The sequence below is a fragment of the Python bivittatus genome, unplaced genomic scaffold (assembly GCF_059951505.1).
Source record: "Python bivittatus isolate LINGU-HERP-01145 unplaced genomic scaffold, Pbiv_v1 ctg000850_np1212, whole genome shotgun sequence".
NCBI lineage: Eukaryota > Metazoa > Chordata > Lepidosauria > Squamata > Pythonidae > Python > Python bivittatus.
The window spans coordinates 37,993,706-38,013,329 of record NW_028277112.1 but is presented as its reverse complement, the minus strand read 5'-3'; the positions used below and the strand labels follow the sequence as shown (position 1 = coordinate 38,013,329).

At 36.1% G+C, this 19,624-nt stretch overlaps 2 protein-coding genes across 3 annotated transcripts in view; one reads left to right on the top strand and one right to left on the bottom strand.

Moving 5' to 3' along the window:
- Nucleotides 1-4,426, top strand: part of VPS13A (vacuolar protein sorting 13 homolog A) — a 160,455-nt gene extending 156,029 nt beyond the window's left edge. Inside the window, exons 69-72 of the mRNA XM_088130428.1 lie at nucleotides 3-88; nucleotides 1,441-1,564; nucleotides 2,912-2,986; nucleotides 3,449-4,426. Of these exons, the coding sequence (XP_087986554.1) occupies nucleotides 3-88; nucleotides 1,441-1,564; nucleotides 2,912-2,986; nucleotides 3,449-3,499 (336 nt within the window). The 3' untranslated portion in view covers nucleotides 3,500-4,426. The remainder of the gene's footprint in view (nucleotides 1-2; nucleotides 89-1,440; nucleotides 1,565-2,911; nucleotides 2,987-3,448) is intronic.
- Nucleotides 4,427-8,011: 3,585 nt separating this feature from the next.
- Nucleotides 8,012-19,624, bottom strand: part of LOC103053861 (guanine nucleotide-binding protein subunit alpha-14) — a 45,833-nt gene continuing 34,220 nt past the window's right edge. For both annotated transcript variants that reach the window (XM_007435113.4, XM_025171137.2), the window contains exons 3-7: nucleotides 16,171-16,325; nucleotides 15,014-15,142; nucleotides 11,266-11,395; nucleotides 8,587-8,740; nucleotides 8,012-8,216 (exon numbers count right to left, since the gene is read on the bottom strand). In XM_007435113.4, the coding sequence (XP_007435175.1) occupies nucleotides 8,032-8,216; nucleotides 8,587-8,740; nucleotides 11,266-11,395; nucleotides 15,014-15,142; nucleotides 16,171-16,325 (753 nt within the window). In that variant the 3' untranslated portion in view covers nucleotides 8,012-8,031. The remainder of the gene's footprint in view (nucleotides 8,217-8,586; nucleotides 8,741-11,265; nucleotides 11,396-15,013; nucleotides 15,143-16,170; nucleotides 16,326-19,624) is intronic.

Sequence of the window (19,624 nt, the reverse complement as noted above, 5' to 3'; positions counted from 1 at the left end):
AGAATATTGAAAATGGAAGATTTGCAAAACTGCGATACTTTACACATGCAATGGTTAATAATACAGATTTATTAATGGTTACCAAAAGGTAAGATTCCTCCAGTTTTTCTTTCTTATTTTAAGCAAAACGATTTATGTGTTCTCTTTAGTCAAAATGGTTCCCAGAGCAACTTAGAAATATGAGTAGAAAGATAACCCCTGCCCTCAGGTCTTATATGCTAAAAAAAAGGAGTGTGTGATAAAAGTAAAAATAGATTTCTAGCTCTTAAATTGCATTTCCTTATTATGAACATCTGGATTGTAATTAGTGCTTAATTCACTTTAAATTAGAGTAAATAAAAAGGAAAAAAATAATTTTGGAATGGATAAGGGTTTTTTTTAAGCATGAAAATGAATTTGGAATTAGATACATAGAACTTGAACATAAGCGCATGGAGTGTGTGCAGCAATTTTGATTGCCATCAGCCTTTATTTTTTGTAAGTAACAATGCTATTTATGATGTAGCAGATGCTTGTGAAGCAGAAATATATTGTGTACTGAAGCTCTGTATCAACAGAAAGGTCCTTACTCTCTGTAATAAAAGAGCACAATATAATATCTTTCTACTTCACTTGTGTGGATAGAAAAGCTTTTGTAAAAAAACAGTTCTATGGTATATTATATTTTTATATATATATATATAATGTATGTATATGTATATGTATATGTATATAAATATATGGTATATTATGACATACACAAACTTTGAAATCGGGGTGTATACTTTTATATTTTATGATTTACTTGTAAACATTTAAAGTAATTTTTTTCCTACCCTGGTAAAATGCTAATACATGTTTGAAACCCTAACTAGTTCCTCATTTTTAAGAAGCTTTAGTCATTTAGTCATGACACTTTTCTCAAATGTCATTTCCATGCACACCACATGAGAAACATATTTTGAAATTGGTTGTTGTTTCAATGTAGCTTCTCATATGGCAAAATTTTTCTGTGATAATTAGATATGGTCACATTAGACATCTGAGAAGTTGCTGTCTTGTTCCTGCCCCATCGTTTTGGAGATCTGGGTAATACAAAATACCTATTACATGAATTGCTACTGAGATTTTAAAACATATTCTTTTTTTTCAAAGAATATTATCCCAAGTATCTCTTTATTGGACATTACTTTGGTTTTGGTTCTGGATGCTTGTTGAGTTTTCTTTTTAATTCTTTTGTTTTTATGCTTCTATACAACTGTAAGCTACTCAGTCACTTTTGTGAGTTGTGTGACTATACAGATCAGATCAATCAATAAAAAATAATCCTCTGTGGAATTGAGAGAATTTTAAACTGGATGTTATATGATGCTGAAACTTAATTAAACCTTTTCTCAAAAAATACAGTTATATGATTGTATTTCTATTTGTTTTAATGATTTGTCTTGTATTCTTGTGCAGTGGCATATTGTTTGTGACAAGAGGTACATTTGGACAGTTAACATGTGAATGGCAATACACTTATGATGAATTTACGAAGAAACCATTCATTGTTGAGGGACGAAGATTGCGTATTGAAGCAAAGGTATAGTTATGGATGGTAGAGATGGAACAAAACAAATTATTTGATTAACCTTCATAAAATACGATTATATTAACAAGCAATTTTTCTAAGAATAATACTTAAATACCAAGCCAATAAAGGACAACATGTTATAACTATAAATATATATATTTTTTCATGGAACTTGAGTTTCATTTGTTTCTTCGGTCTTTTTTCCCTTACCTTTACCATCTCACAAACTATTACTGTTGCCTCCCTTCTTGCTCAGTACTATAAAAAAATGCTTACTGGAAGACAGTAAGTCTTTTCCAGCATTTCTTTCCTATGGATCTATACCATGTAGCTGTGATTTGGCCAAGAAGCGAAAGCCATTCCATTACCCTGAAGCAGTTCCCAATTTTCTGTTACACTTATTTCCATGTATATGTTACATATAATAAAAGATGCTTTAGAAATTAACCTTTTTTCATTTAAGAGCATTTGGGTCATTGCATAAGTCAAGATCTGGAACCTTTCCTGTGCCAAATTGAACTTCTAAGTTACACTCTTGCAGTTGTCCTCCACAAAATGGAAGGGGCAGAACAATTAATAAAACGATAGGATTCTTTCACCACGTATTTAGTGCTGTCCCTCTTTTGTCCTATTAACAAAATTATTTTACAGCTGCAGGAAGGACTTGGGATCCTTTCTCAGTCACTGCTCTGAAAAGATTTTATCTATATAGCTATGCTTAAAATCCATCTTGTGCAGTATTAAATAATTTATTGTTTGACTAAACTTTGTATAAAATCTTTAGCTTATTTATTTAAATTATAACGATTAGCAAAATGTCTACTCTGAGTTCATGCATATGCAAACAAGGGTCTCAGAATGCTGCAGAACAGTCTTCTGTAGCCTGCTCTCCTAAGACAATCTTGTGTCTCACCACCCAGCAACCTTTTCCAATCTACAGGTAGTCCCTGGGTTAAGATGCAGTGGCTTCCAGCTGTGCTAAATCAGCTGAAATCCAACACATCTGAGGATACCAAGACAGACTGTTCTAAAACGTTTGTGATGAGTGAGGATGAGGCATCTTTTGCTCTAACTGCAGCAGTGTCCTAAGATGCTGCCTGTTCCCCCACCCACCCCGCACTAAATGCTTAGTTGCTCAGAAAAGACGTTTAAAGTTGGGAGCCAGTCTGTGGTTTTTTTGGGGGGAGGGGAGAAGATCTGAAAAAATTAAGAGACAGACATTCTAAATTTTAAACAAATGCTAATTTCATTATATAACTTATGAATTGTTTGCTAGAATGGAAAAAAAGTATTATCACTGTTAGGTATTTGGAAATCCACATTTAATAGACAACCTTGTTCGTTTGTTTGTTTTAGGAACGAGTAAAGTCTGTATTCCATGCCAAAGAATTTGGAAAAATAATTAATTTTAAAACACCAGATGATGCTAAGGTGAATATAAAATATTATTACTACATAATATATTGCTATCCTGTTCTGAAGTAATTGACTGAATGTAATATACAAATCCAACATGCTGATATGTGCATATTGAATAAATACTTCAGATGCTGTTGAACTGCAATTCCCATTGCTCTTTTACAATGCTTCTTAGTGATGTTGGGAATTGTAGAGAGAACTGGAGTGCCCCAGGTTGCATAACCCCGACACCAAATTTTTCATGGTAGAAGTAGCAAGGCATGGGTGTGACATTTCTCAGAGAAGTTGTACTCATCCAAGTGTAACCTAACCAGGAGTTTCACAGTGGTGTCAGCTATGGGATTCATCGCATCATATGAATTCTTTGTGTTTAAGCATAAGTTTTATTAGTTTGTAAAATTTTCCCCATTTTTATTAATTAAATCACTTCTGATTTAACTCAGATTTGTTCAAATTTCTCTTGAATTTCCACAGTGGATCCTCTCTAAGCTGGAAGAAGTGAGGGAGAACCAACCAAACTTATGACCAGTGATTCAAGTTTCCAAGATGAATAAAATAAGACTACTCTGGTTATTTTATACTTCATAGCATGTGACACTGTTTAAATACAAAGGGATTGACAGTATAACTTTGGGTATTTAAATCAATTGATTTTGAATCTTCTACACTATTCAATGAAAAAAGTAGATTTTATCAATATGTGCAAACAGCTCTGTTGCTGAAAACTGCTACTGAATTGTGGCTCCTTAGACTTTTTATTTGTAAATAATAATAGTTTAAATCTAGACTAATTTTTTTTTTGATTTGCCACATAATCAACAAGACTAAAAATCCTAGCAGAGTTTTATGATGTAATTGGTGATCAGGTTCTTCCCCTCTCACAACTCCTTTTGTTCAGTGTTTATCAGGATTTTAATTAATGCTATATTGCTGCATCACATATTCACTGAAATTCAGTTTAATTCAGGAAGACTGATTTAACCAGCAATGTTCTGATATTATGAATGACCTTGCTGACCTTGCTTTGTTTGAGAAGCCTTTTTATTTACTAATAGATATAGATAATATATATACATATATATACATATATATATATAATGAGGTGATTTAGTTTTTTATACAGGTAAGGAGTTTGTGGTACTATAATTCCATTTTTAATAATCACATTTTTATATAATACAAAAATTAACAAAGTGCTCTGGTGCCTCACAATTAAGCAGATATCTATAAGAAAGTATGAAAGTGCTTTTCAGTGATTTTTTGAATGGCGTGAATCAAAATGAAGTCAGAAAACTATCAACATAGCATAATGTTTCGAAGTTCTAAAACAGTACTATTTCATTTAGGCATCAGCTACATTTTGGATATGAAGTCAAAAGCATGTTTCAGAGTGAATGTGGCTTGTATCACGCCTGTCAGCACCTCCTTAAAGAAGCTGTTTTTTTTTTTTTTCTGGACTTGCTGAAGGACCCCAAGAAAATGCATGTGTTTTTGTGTCCGCTCTGAAGTGCTGTTTCAGCTTTGGATTCAAAGTGCAGTACATGCCTAATTTTATCCAAGAATGTCCCTATGGGTTTTTATGTGATTTGGGGGCTTGGGGGGAGAAATCTGTGGCTCATTACAGAGTATTTAACAGAAAATAATGTTAAAACATTCATTAAAATTGCTTTCAGTATGTCAAAACTCTTATTTCCGCACACGTTTTGCTATAGAGATGTGTGTGTGTGTGTGTGTACACATACACACACACACACGCATCCGAACGGGGGAGATGTTGCACAATGCTATTTTTAATTTATTAGACTATGCAAATAACGCCTATCACACCTTTATGAGAGAGGCTACTTCATAAAAGAGATATGGAATGCAAATGTATGTAAAATATATTGCCTAATGCAGATTTGAGTAGTTTGATGCATGTAGTAAATGTCTGCTGCCAAAATTTTCTTTCCAGACTGTTTGAAGGATTGTGGTAGAAGGAAACTAGTCCTTGCTGGTGGTGCTTAAGCTACCCAAATTGTAGCTTTGTTGTAAAAGCTGAATAAAGTAAATGGCATGCCCAATGTAACCATATGTATTATGTATTTATAATATATTCTGGTATGTTTTATGTAACAGCTTGAGGCGGGACAGTCACACATTGTGTTGTTCCCCTTAAGCTTTTATATCTTGATATAACTGGTATAAATTAAATTATCAGAAATGCCAAAGTATAATTTGTATTGTGTGGCTCAAGTTTGGGATATCTATCCAGATTCATTGATTTAACTTCTAGTCATATCACACTTGAGCATTTTCAACTGCTGCATTAGTTGTACAGTCAGGCCAACTATATAGCACTTTTAAAGAAATACAATAAATGCATATATGGCTTTTACACTGTTTCAGTTGACCTTTCCTTTTGTTTGGATGTAGTTTTCATTTTCTCACCATATCTGCTGGGTTCATAGATAAGCTGTCAAATAGCCACATATTTTATGTAAAATATTTGTTAGATATTTAGACTGCATTTTGTTCAGTAGCTCAAGGATGTGGTTATTAGGGAATTGCTGAAGGATTATGAAGGGAAGAAAAGAAATCAGCTTGGATTGAGAGGGGAGAAAGAACCAAGAATACTTATTTCGAGATAAAGTCTATGTTTAGGTAGAGACATTCATTTATACAGCAATTTGTGGTGTGGTTTGGCTTGGCTTGGTTGGGCTTGGTTTTTTTGCTTTCTTATTTTTATTCTGCTGAAATAGTATTTTATAAAGCAAATGCTGAAGACATATCCCTTAAGAAGCATTCTTTACTAAGGGTGAGCTATCCACTTGCCCAATATATATCAAACCTGACTATAAAGGTAAAGTGCAGCCCCCCCCCCCCAAAAAAAGACAGGTGATGGCAGCCTGTGCAAGAAGGAAGAAATCACCTTCTCAGAAAGGCACCTTTTATATGACCTTGGTTAACCCCAAGCCAGAAAAAAGATAAGAAGTTGGGTAATTTAAAAAAAAAGATGTATGATCTGTCAGCTCAATATCATCATCTTCATGGCTCAACTTTCATGGCCTATGTAGACAGATGTATTTTTATGTATGGAAGTTTTTTTTCAAATTTAAAAAAAAATCCTTGGGGAAAAATGTGAATGTGGAAACTAAGTTATGTAATAGAGATGACAGGGCAATAATTTTAATACACCTTCCAATTGTTTTTCATTAAAAAAAAAACAGGAAGAGATGCAGGCAATTATTTCAGAGGGCTTTTATCAAATGCCACTGCTTATACAAATAACTTCTGTTTTACTATAATAAAGCTCTACCTTACTACTACCATCTCTTTCTTTTGATCATTCTCTCCCCCAACTAGCATAGTAACATATTTATGCATGGAGAAGGACTGTGGATCCACAGAGATGCAAGCACCACTGATGTTCTGACATGTACTTTTCCTTCAACAAACAAAAAAATATTTGAGGACCTGTTTTAAAATAATGCCAGACTTGCACACATTACATGGTCTCCCACCTACAATTGTCCCCTAGCAACAGCCAGGCTCTGGCAGCACTTTAGAGGCAATGCCAATAGATGTAGCTCATCCTGCCTTCCCTTGAACTATATCTGATTGCTGCCCAAATATTTTATTTCTCTTCCCCTTATTCCCTTTGTATTGAGTCACTGAGATTATAAAGCTTGAAAATGAGGGTTGTTTTTAATGATCCAGTTGTAGGCTGCTGTAAATGAGCTAAAAGATTTTGAACAAGTAAAACCTTTCTTAAAAGGAGTCAAATGGAGAACCAAAGTATTATTCAAATTATAAACAAGTAGTAGTTTATAATGGAGATTCTAAAAAGCACTATTTATTTATTTATTTATCCATTCATCAATCAAATTTATATAGCTGCCCATCACGCTAACATGACTCTGGGCAGCATACAACCAACAAACTATTAAAAACAAATATAACCACCATTTTAAAAAATTAAATATAAAAAAAAAACAATGTGGGAGAATAACAACATCCGAAGCACAATGCAGTCATCTTTCAGGCTCCCTATTGGATTCCCAAGGTTTTTGGAAAAACCATGTTTTAAGGGCTTTCCAGAAGGCTAATAGGGATGGGGCCAACCTCACCTCAGGGGAAATGATGTTCCGGGGGGGGGGAGCCACAGCAGAAAAGGAACATCTTCTGGCTCCCATCAGATGGAATTCTTTAACAGATGGGACCTGTAACATACCCCTCCTGACAGGTAGGTGTAATTGGGAAAAGGTGGTCCCTTAAATAACTAGGTCTTTGGTTTTACAATAGCATTTGTTAACCTCTGACATTAAAGCATCAAGGTTTTCCGTAAAAGCACCCATCAGATACAGTTGTCTGTCATTAAGTGAGAAAACATCCAAACAGTCCTTTTAGCATCAGTTGTTTAATTACAAGTGAAAGGTAAAGTCTCCTTCAGTGAAGCTCAGCTCATGGTAACTTCATGCACATTTCACAGGAACAGCACATTTAAGGGCCTAACTATTGCCTTCATCAGAGCAGTTCTTTCGACTTCTCCATCTAGCCTGGGAGGGCAGGGTAGTTCACACCCAAGTACTAACCAGGCTTGATGCTACTTTGCTTCTGAGCCTAGACAAGAGCAACCAGGTGCTGCCACCTGTTCAGGCTGATTGTTCACTACAAAGAAATTGTGGTCTTGGAGAAAGGCAGTATTAAAAGCAGATGTAATAAGCAGTTACTCAAATCCAAGCAATCCTCTTTCTGTTGAATAACAATACAATTACTCAATCTATAATACCTAAAGTCTCACTAGGTTAAAATGTACATCTATTATAAATTATGAAAGGCAAAAGGATCTGTGCACGTGAGATTTTTTTAGACCAAAATGCTCACAAATCCCCCCCCCCCATATAAAAGCAGAATATTCAGAATCTATTCTTTAAAAAGTTCTAAACGTATTGGAGTCCCCTTCCATGTTCAGCAACGACATAAACAATTGTTAAAAATCTATACACAGAACTATCTTGTATAAGTAATAAATAAAATGCAGTATAGTCAAATGAATGTAGCTGAATCGCCTTTATTCATGCCAGGTTGAATTCCTTTAGATTCAGATTAAGGATGGTGTCTTTAACAGCAGCAAACACAAATCGAATGTTCTCAGTATCAGTGGCACATGTAAAATGGGTATAGATGTCTTTGTCTGAATTCTGATCTTTATATAACTGCAGAATGAACTCTCCAGCAGCTTTGACATCTTGTTTTGGTCCTGTTCAAAATCAAAAATGATAACTTAAGAAACCCAGATTTTACATCTCCAAATGTTTTTATGTTTATTAGCATATGCAGAGTTATTTAATTCCAATCCATTGTTTTCAAGTATGCTAGCTTAAACAGATGATAAATTTTTGTTTTAGTATTGGTATCCATCTGTTAGGATTAGAATCTGATAATGTTTAACTTCAATTACAATAATACACACTAAATGTTCTAAGTAATAAAGTAACAAAATTTTGAAGTATGGAAGAGAACTGTGGTAACTGAGATGTTTTACCAAGAGACTGCTGATTGGGTAAGTGAATAGAAGAAATTCTATCATTGCATTTCAGAGACAAGCCCTATTTGAAATGATTATTTACCTGGGAACTGGGGAAAATAGGTAATTAGATGAGAATACATAATTTTCTCTTCTAAAAGGTCTTTTTTATTTAAGAACAAGATGACTGAAGAATTCTGAAACCAAGGGTAGGTAATTACTGTTTTAAATAAGGCCTTGCTTTCTTCCAAACGATTCTACAAATATAAAAGAACAAAGAAACATTTTTAAATAGGTTATCGTCAAAAATTAAAGTACCTTTATTTCATGCTCAAAACAAATGTACTCTACCATTTTTTCTATCCTGACATGTACACAAAATGTAATTAATTTGGGTAATTATATTAGCTATCCATGCAATACCATAAACTGTGTTTCACATCTTAAAATAGAATGTAGAGATAGGCAAACTTCACTGGTCTGTGGACAGAATTGTTTCTGGGAACACTGGAACTTCTCCCCCTCTCCCCCATCGGAACACAATGATCCATTTCTTCCTGGGAAGGTATAATAGTTTTGCAGAAATAAAATTCCCAGAACAGGAAAAGCTTAATGATGGAACACTTCCAGAAATCTGTTGGACCACCTCCAAATGGTACAGTTGGCAAGAAAAACAGTATTCTGTCTCTGGAATGGTGAGTTTTGCATATCACTAATAAAATGGAGTCTATATGTACAAAAATGAAAAACTGCAACCATATAAGAACTACTAAGATATAACTCCATGAGCACTGCTACACGATGAAAATTGTGCCAGATAGCAAACTACTTCCTTGTAAATGTTTGTTATGAGTGCTTTACAGATATTGTTACATTTATCTATGCTGGAGAACTGCAGTGGACTATAGGATTGTGATACAGGTAGTCCTCAGTTAATGACCACTTGCTCAGTGACCAAAGTTATGACAGTGGTGAATGAGTGGTGGTTATGCCTGTCTTTGAAGTTCCGGCCGTCCAGAACCCCCATAGTTATGTGACCGTGATCTGGGCGCTTGGCAACCAGCTTACAGTTAGGACGGCTGCAGCATCCTGCGGTCACGTAACTGCAATTTGTGGCCTTCCCTGCTGGCTTTCCACAAGCAAAGTCAATGGGGAAGCCAACAGGGAATGTTGCATGTTCCTTGGGTAAGTCTCCCCTACCTGTGCACCACGTATCAGCCCCTCTGTGCTTGCGCCGCACCACCCCGGCCACTCATGCACCCTCCCCAAGCCTCACTGAGCTCATACTGCACCTCCCTGGCCACTCGTGCTCCCCCCTATCTGGCAGCAGCCGCCCCAAGCCCCACATGCTTGCGCCATGCCAGCCATGCATCCTCACACACCCTCCCTGAGCCTCGCACTCACACCATGCCTCCCCACCACCCATTCACCCTCACACTGTGTCTCTCCAAGCCTTTCTGCGCTCACACTGCCCAGCCACTTGCACACCCTTACACACCCTCTCCCACCTGGCAGCAGCCATCCCAAGCCCTGCTGCATGTATGCCGCCCCTCCTCGGCCACACCCCCCACTCCCTCTCCCACCTGGCAGCAGCCACTTACCTGCCTGGCAGCCTGCTTGCAAGCCACCTGGGACTTGCAACTTCCTGCCGGCTTCCCCAGAGATTTTGGTTGTTGGAAGCTGGCAGGAAGTTACGAGGAGGCATTTGCTTAACAACTCACAATCCTTGTTTAATGACAGCAACGGGGATTGCAGGGGTTGCCGTTGGCTAAGCAATGTCGTGACCTAGCACTTTACGATCGCATCACTTAGTGATGAAAATTTGGGTCCCAAGTGTCATTGTAACTCGAGGACTACCTGTACAATGTTCCTGGAGGCTGGCTCCTAGTGGAATGCTTTGGATGATATAGGTTATGAGTTCAGAAAAATCATTAGCAGGGAGGAACAGAGATTCAAGGAGGAGTCAGAGGAACCTCAGAGCTAATGCTAGTTGGCAACTTTGCACAGCTCTTGCTGGTGCCCCAGCTGTGGCCCTACCTGGAGCAGGAGGACCCTGCTGCAGTAACTCATGTCCTTATCACTTTGTACATGTGACTGTTTCTGAAGACCACCTGGAAGCTACAGATGGCATAGATGCAGTGTCCCATGTGTTAGCTACACAAGTGGCCAGAATAACATCATACATGATTGGCTTCCAAACAGCTTTTAGGTACAATTCAAATTGCTGGTTTTGACCTATGTATGCCTTGACACTTAGATACCTTCAGGACTGTATACTCCAACCAGACTTGATCCATCTGATTTGACTCAGAGGCATTGCTCTTTGAGAACAGTGCCCCTTCTTTGGAGCAGTCTCCCCGCAGAGATCAGACTTGTCCCCTTGATCTTTCTTTCAGAAGATGCTAAAGGCTACACTCTTCCAGGGAACATTTCTTGATTGAGATGCCATTAGGTTTGATTTTGTTGGCTGATTACTGAAGTTATTTATTGTCATTTATTTAATTAATATTAATCATATATTAATTTATTTCCTATCATGGATGTTTTATTGTTTTTGTTGAGCATGAATATACCTCTGTTGTAAACTGTCAGAAGTCCAAGCCAATTATGGTGGTATAGCTATCATTTTTAGGAGCATATTTGAGCAATTGTCTCTCATGTTACTTTTTTTTTCAGATAAGTGGCATTAATGTCAGCCTTCCATGCTAACCTCTATTAAGATGCACATAAGAGTATTAAATACTTGTTTAGGACAGCAATAAATTACTTTTCTTTTTCCTACCTCATTGTGGGATTCTGCCAAGACTTGGTCATATTCACTCAGAGCAACTAAAAATATTATTGAGGTAACGTTTTCAAAGCAGTGAATCCATTTCCTTCTTTCTGATCTTTGTCCACCAACATCTACCATTCTGTGAAAAGGAGCATAAATAACTTAATCCAATCATCCTGTAAAGCACTACACGAAGCACCAACTTTCAGGTTGTTCTTTGCTATAAAGAAGTCCTGACAATTGAATGTTACATTTGTAAAAATTAACAGATAAATTATGTCTCAGTAAAATTATGCTGGAAAAGTTATTCCAGCTATGAAGTCTCATATCTGAGTTTTATGGGTACCAGTTCTGTAGCTGGCTCAAATGATGTGTAACTTCATTCTATCTCCACCACTTTTCCACAACACACATTCCTGTTATTTTTAAGCAGTGGCTGCTGCACTGAAAGAGTAGTGAAGATGCATAGTACAAGAGTTATTTTTTCTTCCCTAGCCTATGAAGCACTGAATAACAGTGAGTCCAAATGTGAAAGACACTGAAACGGAGACCATAGAAGCTGTCAGGAAAGCTGCATCTTAGTTCCTACTATTGCCCAGTGCATCAGACTCCAAACTAATGATACTGTCAGTTTAGTATCTGTTTGCAAAACTGAAGAACAATCTCGAGTGCCATCTTGTGCAAAAACAGCATATGGAACATGTAAACAGGAATCATAACTCATTATTTCAGTGATGATGCTATAGAGTGGCTCAATCAGCAGTAAGATTGCTGTTAAAATTATCTGAATTGCCTTCCTGTGTAGAAAATGCTCATGGATTCTTGCTTCTTTCTTTGCAGCAGTATGCTATAGGGAAAAAAGAACCTTATGAAAGAAAATGCTATTTTAAAACTTACTAATTTGTCTGTCTACAATCAGAGCTTCTCTATGCTGTCAAAGTATGCACAATAACCTGAAGGTAAGTGTATTGTCAGTACAGGTAGTCCTTGCTTACAGACTGCCTCATTTAGCAAAGTAAAAAAAAAAAAAAACAAACTTTGTGACCAATCCTCTCATTTACAACCGTCACAGCATCCCATATTCATACGATCACCATTCATGTGCTTCACAACCAGTTTTTGACAAGCAGAGTTAATGGAGAACGCAGAAATAAAATTGCAAGTCATGGTCATGTGATGTCTTGCTTAACTACAGTGATTCATTTAACAACTCAATGAGAAGTGACATCGTTAGCCAGTTGCAATCATGTGACTTTCCACTTAGTAACTGCAGCACTTAGCGACAGAATCACAGGTCCCAATTGTGGCTGCAGACTATCTGTATTGTAATTCTTTCATTACATTTTTTTAACTGTAAGACAATTTGCACAGCTGGTCACTTCTGTGTCTGAACATCTATTGTTAAATAATTAGATTTGTTATCAAAAACACAGTATCTCATGCCCATTTTATGCTGCCTTAAAAATGAACAGTTAAATCTATTAAATGCATAATTTTAGATGGCTGGTGTGGGTCTTCCGGGCTGTGTGGCCGTGTTCTTGAAGTTTTGTTTCCTAACGTTTCACCAGCACCTGTGACCGGCATCTTCAGAGTGCAGGAGCACAGACAGGAGCAGTTCTCTCTGTGCCCAGGGTGATGTGACCCTTTTTGTGGGTATTTTAGAAATGCAGTGATTTTGATGAATACATTTGAAAAAATTCCTAAATATCAAATAATTTGTGATGAATATAAAAGTATTATACAAAAGATTAGATTCTTATAAACTCAGTCTATAAACTAGCTGTCTCCAAGCTAAGTGCCCTTTGGATGTATAGATTTCAACTTCCAGAAGCAGTGGGTCTTCTGAGGAGGTTATGTCAACATATTGGGAGGGCACTCAGGCTGGGAAAGGCAGCTGTGGAGTATAATGCAAGCAGAACAAGAGAAAATCTGCCACAAAATCCTGGGAAAAGACATGGCTAAGTTTATGATCCTATGTGCCTTTTAAGAGCACCTTTTAAAAATCAAATTGAAATCACTACCCAGCCCTAATATCTACTGTTGCTTCCCAAAGAAGGAGAAGATATGAGTTATGCCTTTCACAATCAAACTGCTGATCTTTTAGAGACTAATAGTAATAATCACTCCAACATCTGTTGGGAGCTTGTAAAAAACTGTGTGTGTATGTTTGTATGTATGTATGTGTGTATGTGTATGTATAGCAAAACAGAGTCTCTAAAAGCATCTGATATGACCTCAGACTGAGAAACTAGAATATATGGAATTGAGCTTTTGTTTCCCCCCAAAAGTTCTTGCATATGCAATTATACAATGGCACAACTGGTGAAAACTAGACTGGTGCCTTTATAATTTTACCTGGAATCATTTGGAAGTTTAGTCACCAGAATAATTTCTGCTTTGGTGGCTAGACTCAGAATATTAGGGATGGAACATCTGCTTCATTGGACAAAGCAACAGTTAATCTCCCCAAAAAGGTTGGTTTTCACTTATCTTCTATAGTCTATTAAACTGTGGCCAGTACTCAAGAAAAGAAAAAGAAAGAAGGAGGAGCAAGAAGGGCCCACCCGCCAACATGCAATAGGATGTCCATCAATTATCATCTCTGTAATAAACTTTGAACATGAGCTAAAATCAAAGAGTTTATTCAAGGATATAATAAGTAACTTGTTTCGCTAGACTAACAGTACTTATTGATTTTATTTAAAATTCTTTGTGAAATGATTGCCTTCCCTTGTTTTTTCCTATATTTCCAGCAAACTCATTTTAGATGGATTCGTCAGTTTAATAAGAGAGTTTCTCATTAAAAAATTCTTCCTTCCCAACATGCAAGAGTGCATGATTACATAGCTACCCTTTGAATTTCAGGACTGAAACAAGATTTCTTAAGTTTGGTATTTCTGGGCTTTAGCCACAAAAATTCAAAGCACTTTCCATTCTATTTTCCTCAAGCTTGGCTGAAGGGAGAAATACTTAGAAGGGTAGGAGGGTTAAGAACTCTTAGCTGGACAAACTGAGCTTTGTCAGGAAGTTGAGCCTGATTGGAAGCAGCCTACCATAAGTATGTTATAGTGGGGAACCCTTGGAAGGAGAAGTATGCTGAGGAACTTTTAAACATTAACAGTAATACATTCTGCCAAAGAGAGAGTGACTGGCTCAAAGTCACCCAGCTGGCTTCATGCCTAAGGTCAAACTAGAATTCATGGTTTCCCAGTTTCTAGCATGGTGCCTTAACCACTACACCCAAAAGCTCTTGTAAAGGATCTAGGTATATTTAAATCTTGCAAAGGAAACTCTAAAGGGGATATAATATCTGAAAGAGTATTACAGAAAAGATAGTCAAAACATGGTCTTTATCATGCCAGAGGGCATTACAGAGAAGACAGGTTTAAGGCAGGTTTTGGTTAAACAATAGGAAATAATCTTTTAAATTAAGCACAGTTCAACAATGGAACCCATTACAGGTGCTCCTCTTCATCAGATATGATCAAGCAGAGGCAGGTTATCCTTCCATTGTGGATATTTTAGTTTGGACTTGATCACCTAAATGGTTTTTTTTTCAAGTCTTGATTCTATGATTCTAAAATCTTTATTTACAGATAGAAATGGGTATAACATATTAGCAAAGACAAAATACGATTGGAGAGGACTCATCTAGTCTTATGCACTTTCTCTAGTTATCAACTAACTGAAAATAGGTGCAATTTTTTTGTGTATGATAATCATGATGACTAAGAGAAGGCCTTAAGGATAGACTTACCGAAAAACAACATTTTGTAGCACAAAAGGGTATTCAATTATTCCAGTGGTTGGTATTCTCACTCTGAGGACATCTTGCTCATTTGGCACAAATGACGGCATAGCAATACGTTCTAAATCTGAAAGGAAACTTCAAAATCAAAGCCACACATCTTTTTAGTTTAGGCAATCAGAAAGCATTTCATATTGTTATGAATTAATCCAACATAGGCTGCAAGCAATATTTCACATGAAAGCTAATATAGCAAAAAGGTTTTGTAAATGTATTTAGAGTCAAGATGCTGTTGTTGAAATCTTTCTTCTACTTTAAGCTCACAGACACTCGTAATGCTTCTCTGTAGCTGTCTCTGTCCCATAGAATATCACTCCCCCTGAAGTATGTACTCCTCTGAACCTGCTGGCTTTCAGAAGAACCCTAAAGACTTGGCTTTTCCAGTAGGTCCTGAGACAAAGTGATCTGTAACTCTAATTCTTGATTACTGTTTCCCCATTAATGCTGTTCCCTGATGTAGTCTGAAATATGTGCATCCTGATATTACTGTCTTTCTGTTTTTAAATTCAATTCCTCGTGTCTAAAGTTGCTTCAGTGATCAAAATGGGTAATAAACATGATGATTATGATGATAGTCTCAAAGATAAAATATTCAATTATTCTACAGAGAACTAGATAATGTACAGGAAGCACTTGTAATATCCATTTAATAGGGATGGACAATCTATGGGAAACAATTTACATACATGTCTCCCATACAGGAAAAAAAATGCTTTAGAGAGTTATAGAGTCTCTTAAAATCATGCCACCAAAATCTGGCATTAACAATTACATTTTTTGGTAGCAAGATTTCTTTCCTAATAAAGAAAAAAAATCAAGCTTTTGGAAAACTTAACAAAATGGGGGGGGAAACCCAAACAATTCAACCTGCCCCCTCCAAAACCAGACTTAAAAACTTTCAGCACTGAGCCTCCAATGATATCACTGTATCACCAAGCCCACTGCAGCCCTCCACAGACCCCCCAAAAGAGGAAAGATCATACAAATTGAACATGCACATTTGATAAAATATGCTTACTAACGTTACATCCAAAAGAGCAACAACAAGCTACAATTAAAAATTTTTAAAAATCCAAGGTGAAATCTGGCAAGATTACTATACATACTATTTAGCTGAGTCTGACAACTGGTATTCTCGCCGTCTACGGTAGCACTCTTGGATGCCTGGATCCTCCCATAGCCTCTTAATTGCTTCCACATATTTTCTTTCCAGGGTTTCTATTTTGTCTATATGTACCTCTTCAATCATCTGGCTGTCCTCCTGAAATTGGGGGGTGGAGGGGATAGTTATAGATTCAAAATCAGTTTGAACAACAGAAAATGTCAAACTGGAGTCCAACAAGTATACATTAAGTAAAGCATAACCAAGAGTACAAAATAATCTGACTGTCCAATTCAGCAGTTGGAATGAAGCTTTACTTAACAGCAATCCTTGTAAGGTTGATTGAGGTAACTATGGCAAACATACTCAATATGATCCAATCTATGGAGGAAAAAGTTAAATCTTTTATTGTTTCCATGGTGCATCAATAGCTTTGAACTGTTGAGGAAAAACCAACAAATATTCTAGTGATGCTGTTTTGAGATGCACGTCCCTTGCTTGGAAGATTTTAGGTAGATCTGAACTGACTTTTGATTAGATATACAATCTATCTGAGCAACAGGTAGCAGTGTATGCAAAACTCTGAATGGCTGACTCTACAAAGCTCTGAATGGCTGGTTCTCCCAACAACCAGTGAGACATTCTAGATACATACCCTAATTAAAGCAGCCTTAAAAAAAAAACAACTACCTATTGCTATTTGTCATTTATAAAGTGCCAAATATCTGTTCAGTTAAAAGCCTGCCTAAATTGCAAAGTGATGAGCAAAAATTCCAACCTGAATTTAGAGTTAATAACACATCTTTTGATTTAGATATATGAAGACAAGGGAAAGCACATAGCTCTCAATGCACCTTTAAAATTGTATAGCTCTTAAACAAATAACAGATAAACTGGAACATTTACCTTCGTTCTTTTTCCTCCTTTCTCAGTGCTGATTTCATAATTGTATAAGCTTATATATAATGAGTGCCCTCTAAGCAGAAAGGAGGAATAATAAATAAATAAATAAGCAGTTACACATAGTGGCCTTTGAATATACAGGTATATAATTCTGCCCCAGTATTTTCTTTGATTTTTTTTTCAAGGAAAGCAAATACTAGGGACTAAGGTCTTCCTAAAGTCTGGCCCCTAATCTCACATGTGTAGGTATAACTTTTGGCAGTAATGTTCCATAATACAAATACAAATTAATCTAAACTGAAAATGAATCTCTTCACTGCTAAGGTACTGGATATTTGCACTTGCACCAGGCTGGCTCTGATTCCTTTAGCATTAGTCAGAAAGTGACTTTGAGGAATGAAGAAATGAAGCACTTTGGAAATTTTACACAAATGAGTGGGCAACAGATGAAACCATTTTATTTGACTATGCAATTTTAAACAAATGAGTGGGCAACAGATGAAATCGTTTTATTTGACTATGCAATAAAAACAATCTAGCAGGCATGAGGAGGTCTAGATTTCTCACTAATAAAAATCATGCTGGTCTTTTGATTGCAATACATGTATTACTGCTACTACTAAAAAAATTAAATCACAACAAATCCAGCACACATGATTGGGATGTCAGTTGTGAAATGTAATGATGGCTCTCCTCTTTCCTGGATTGCAATTTCACTAAACAATTATTTGATTGCAAATTATACAGAAAAACATATATGTAACCTTTCTACAATGTGAATACCAGTATTGTTCATCCCTTCATGAAATCACCCTGAATTGGACTTCCGGGGGAGATATGGCAATCTAAACACAACTCTGGGACAGCGGAGACAATGACAGTGGCAAAGACCAAAGAGTCAGTGAGTAGACCGGTTCTTTGGAACCTCTCTGGACAAGGAGAGGACAGGAGATCTCCTATGTGTACTCTGGATGGTTGCTCCTTGCAAGGAGACTGCAGGACAGCAGTTTCCCATGGGTTTGATTACTGAAAGATGAAGAGATCAGTCATCAAGCTCACAATCATAGCTGAGCCTCTTAGACACTAAATTCGCTAACCTCGCTTTCTAATCACTTTTGAAAATTGCTTACTTAACTATTCTAAGGCTATTAGAGATCTTCGGAATGACAAGTCTGAAAAACTACCCCATGAATCTATCTTCATTTCTGAACAAAAGAAAAATTAACGATAAGTGTAAGAACCTAAAGAATTTGAAATAAACAGCAAAAAGCTAAATAAGATTTTGAACTAAGAAAGTTACAAAAGAATTAATGGTCCTGACAAATTTGGAACACTGAAACTTTACTATAAGATTTTGGAACTAACTATATAAAACAAACAGCTTTTCGTGTAAACCAAAACTATTTTGTCCACTGTAAGTCATAACAGAGATTAGTTTATGCTTTAAATTAGACACTACAGGGGACTAAAGATTCTAGGCAAGAAGAAAAAAAAAGTGTAAACCTGCTTTTGGTTTTGATCAGTATTGGAACTTACAAAATGACACAAAACACTATAACATTTGAAATATTAAAGGAGATTTTCGAAGAATGGGGCCAGAAATTAGTAGACATAATATCAACTGTATCAGTAATGATGTCTGCTTCTATGGATAGACTATGTTCAAAAGATGTTAATGAAGGAATGACAGATGTGAAACAAGTCTTGCTTGTTGCATAAATAGTAGAACCAGAAATATTGGGTAAAAAAAAGTGTAGATTACAAGTCAGAGAAGGCATTTAGAGTGGAAATACAAGTGACAGCAAGATAATGACTTGGATAAGGACATTTTACTGGATATACAAAAGCTGGCTGAAGTTTTAAAAATTAAAAGGGAAATACAAATGATAATCCAAGACAATGATAATAATTTGGATTTACAAAAGAGGCTTGTTAAAACCTCAAAGAAGCCTTTGTGATGGGAGAAAGAAGAATTGAAGAGAGATCAGATCCTATGACAATATTTGAATAAATTAAAGATTAAGATTTTCAGATTTAAAAGGAATGAATATAAAGTTGGTTTATTTGATCAAAGTTAAAATAAGATATGCTTTTATAAAGTTCTAGCAACCCTTTATGGACTTTTTGCTGACAGCAGGATTGAACAGTTGATGTCTTATGGATTTGCTTATAGGTAAGGGATGGGATGAAGAGATATCTGTTTGTAACTTTATAAGGGGTGAAGTGCTATCAAACTTGTTTATACTTGTGATGAAAATTGGAAGTCTTTATATATTTCTTTTCTTTTTTCTTTATCTCACTCTCCTTTTTCTTATTTTTCTTTTTCCTTCATTGCCCTTTATACTCCCTCATTTACTTTCCTTTTGTTTCTCTGAGTTTAGTTTGTATTAGTTTTTATTATTGTAATTAAAATATTCAATAAAAATTATATATAAAATCAGTCTAAATCAAAATTTAAATAAATTTAGTAAGTTACACTGTTGGGTAAAAATAAGAAGGTAACTATTGAAATTGCATGTCTTGCATCCAGAACCGGTGTAAACACAAAAACAGGG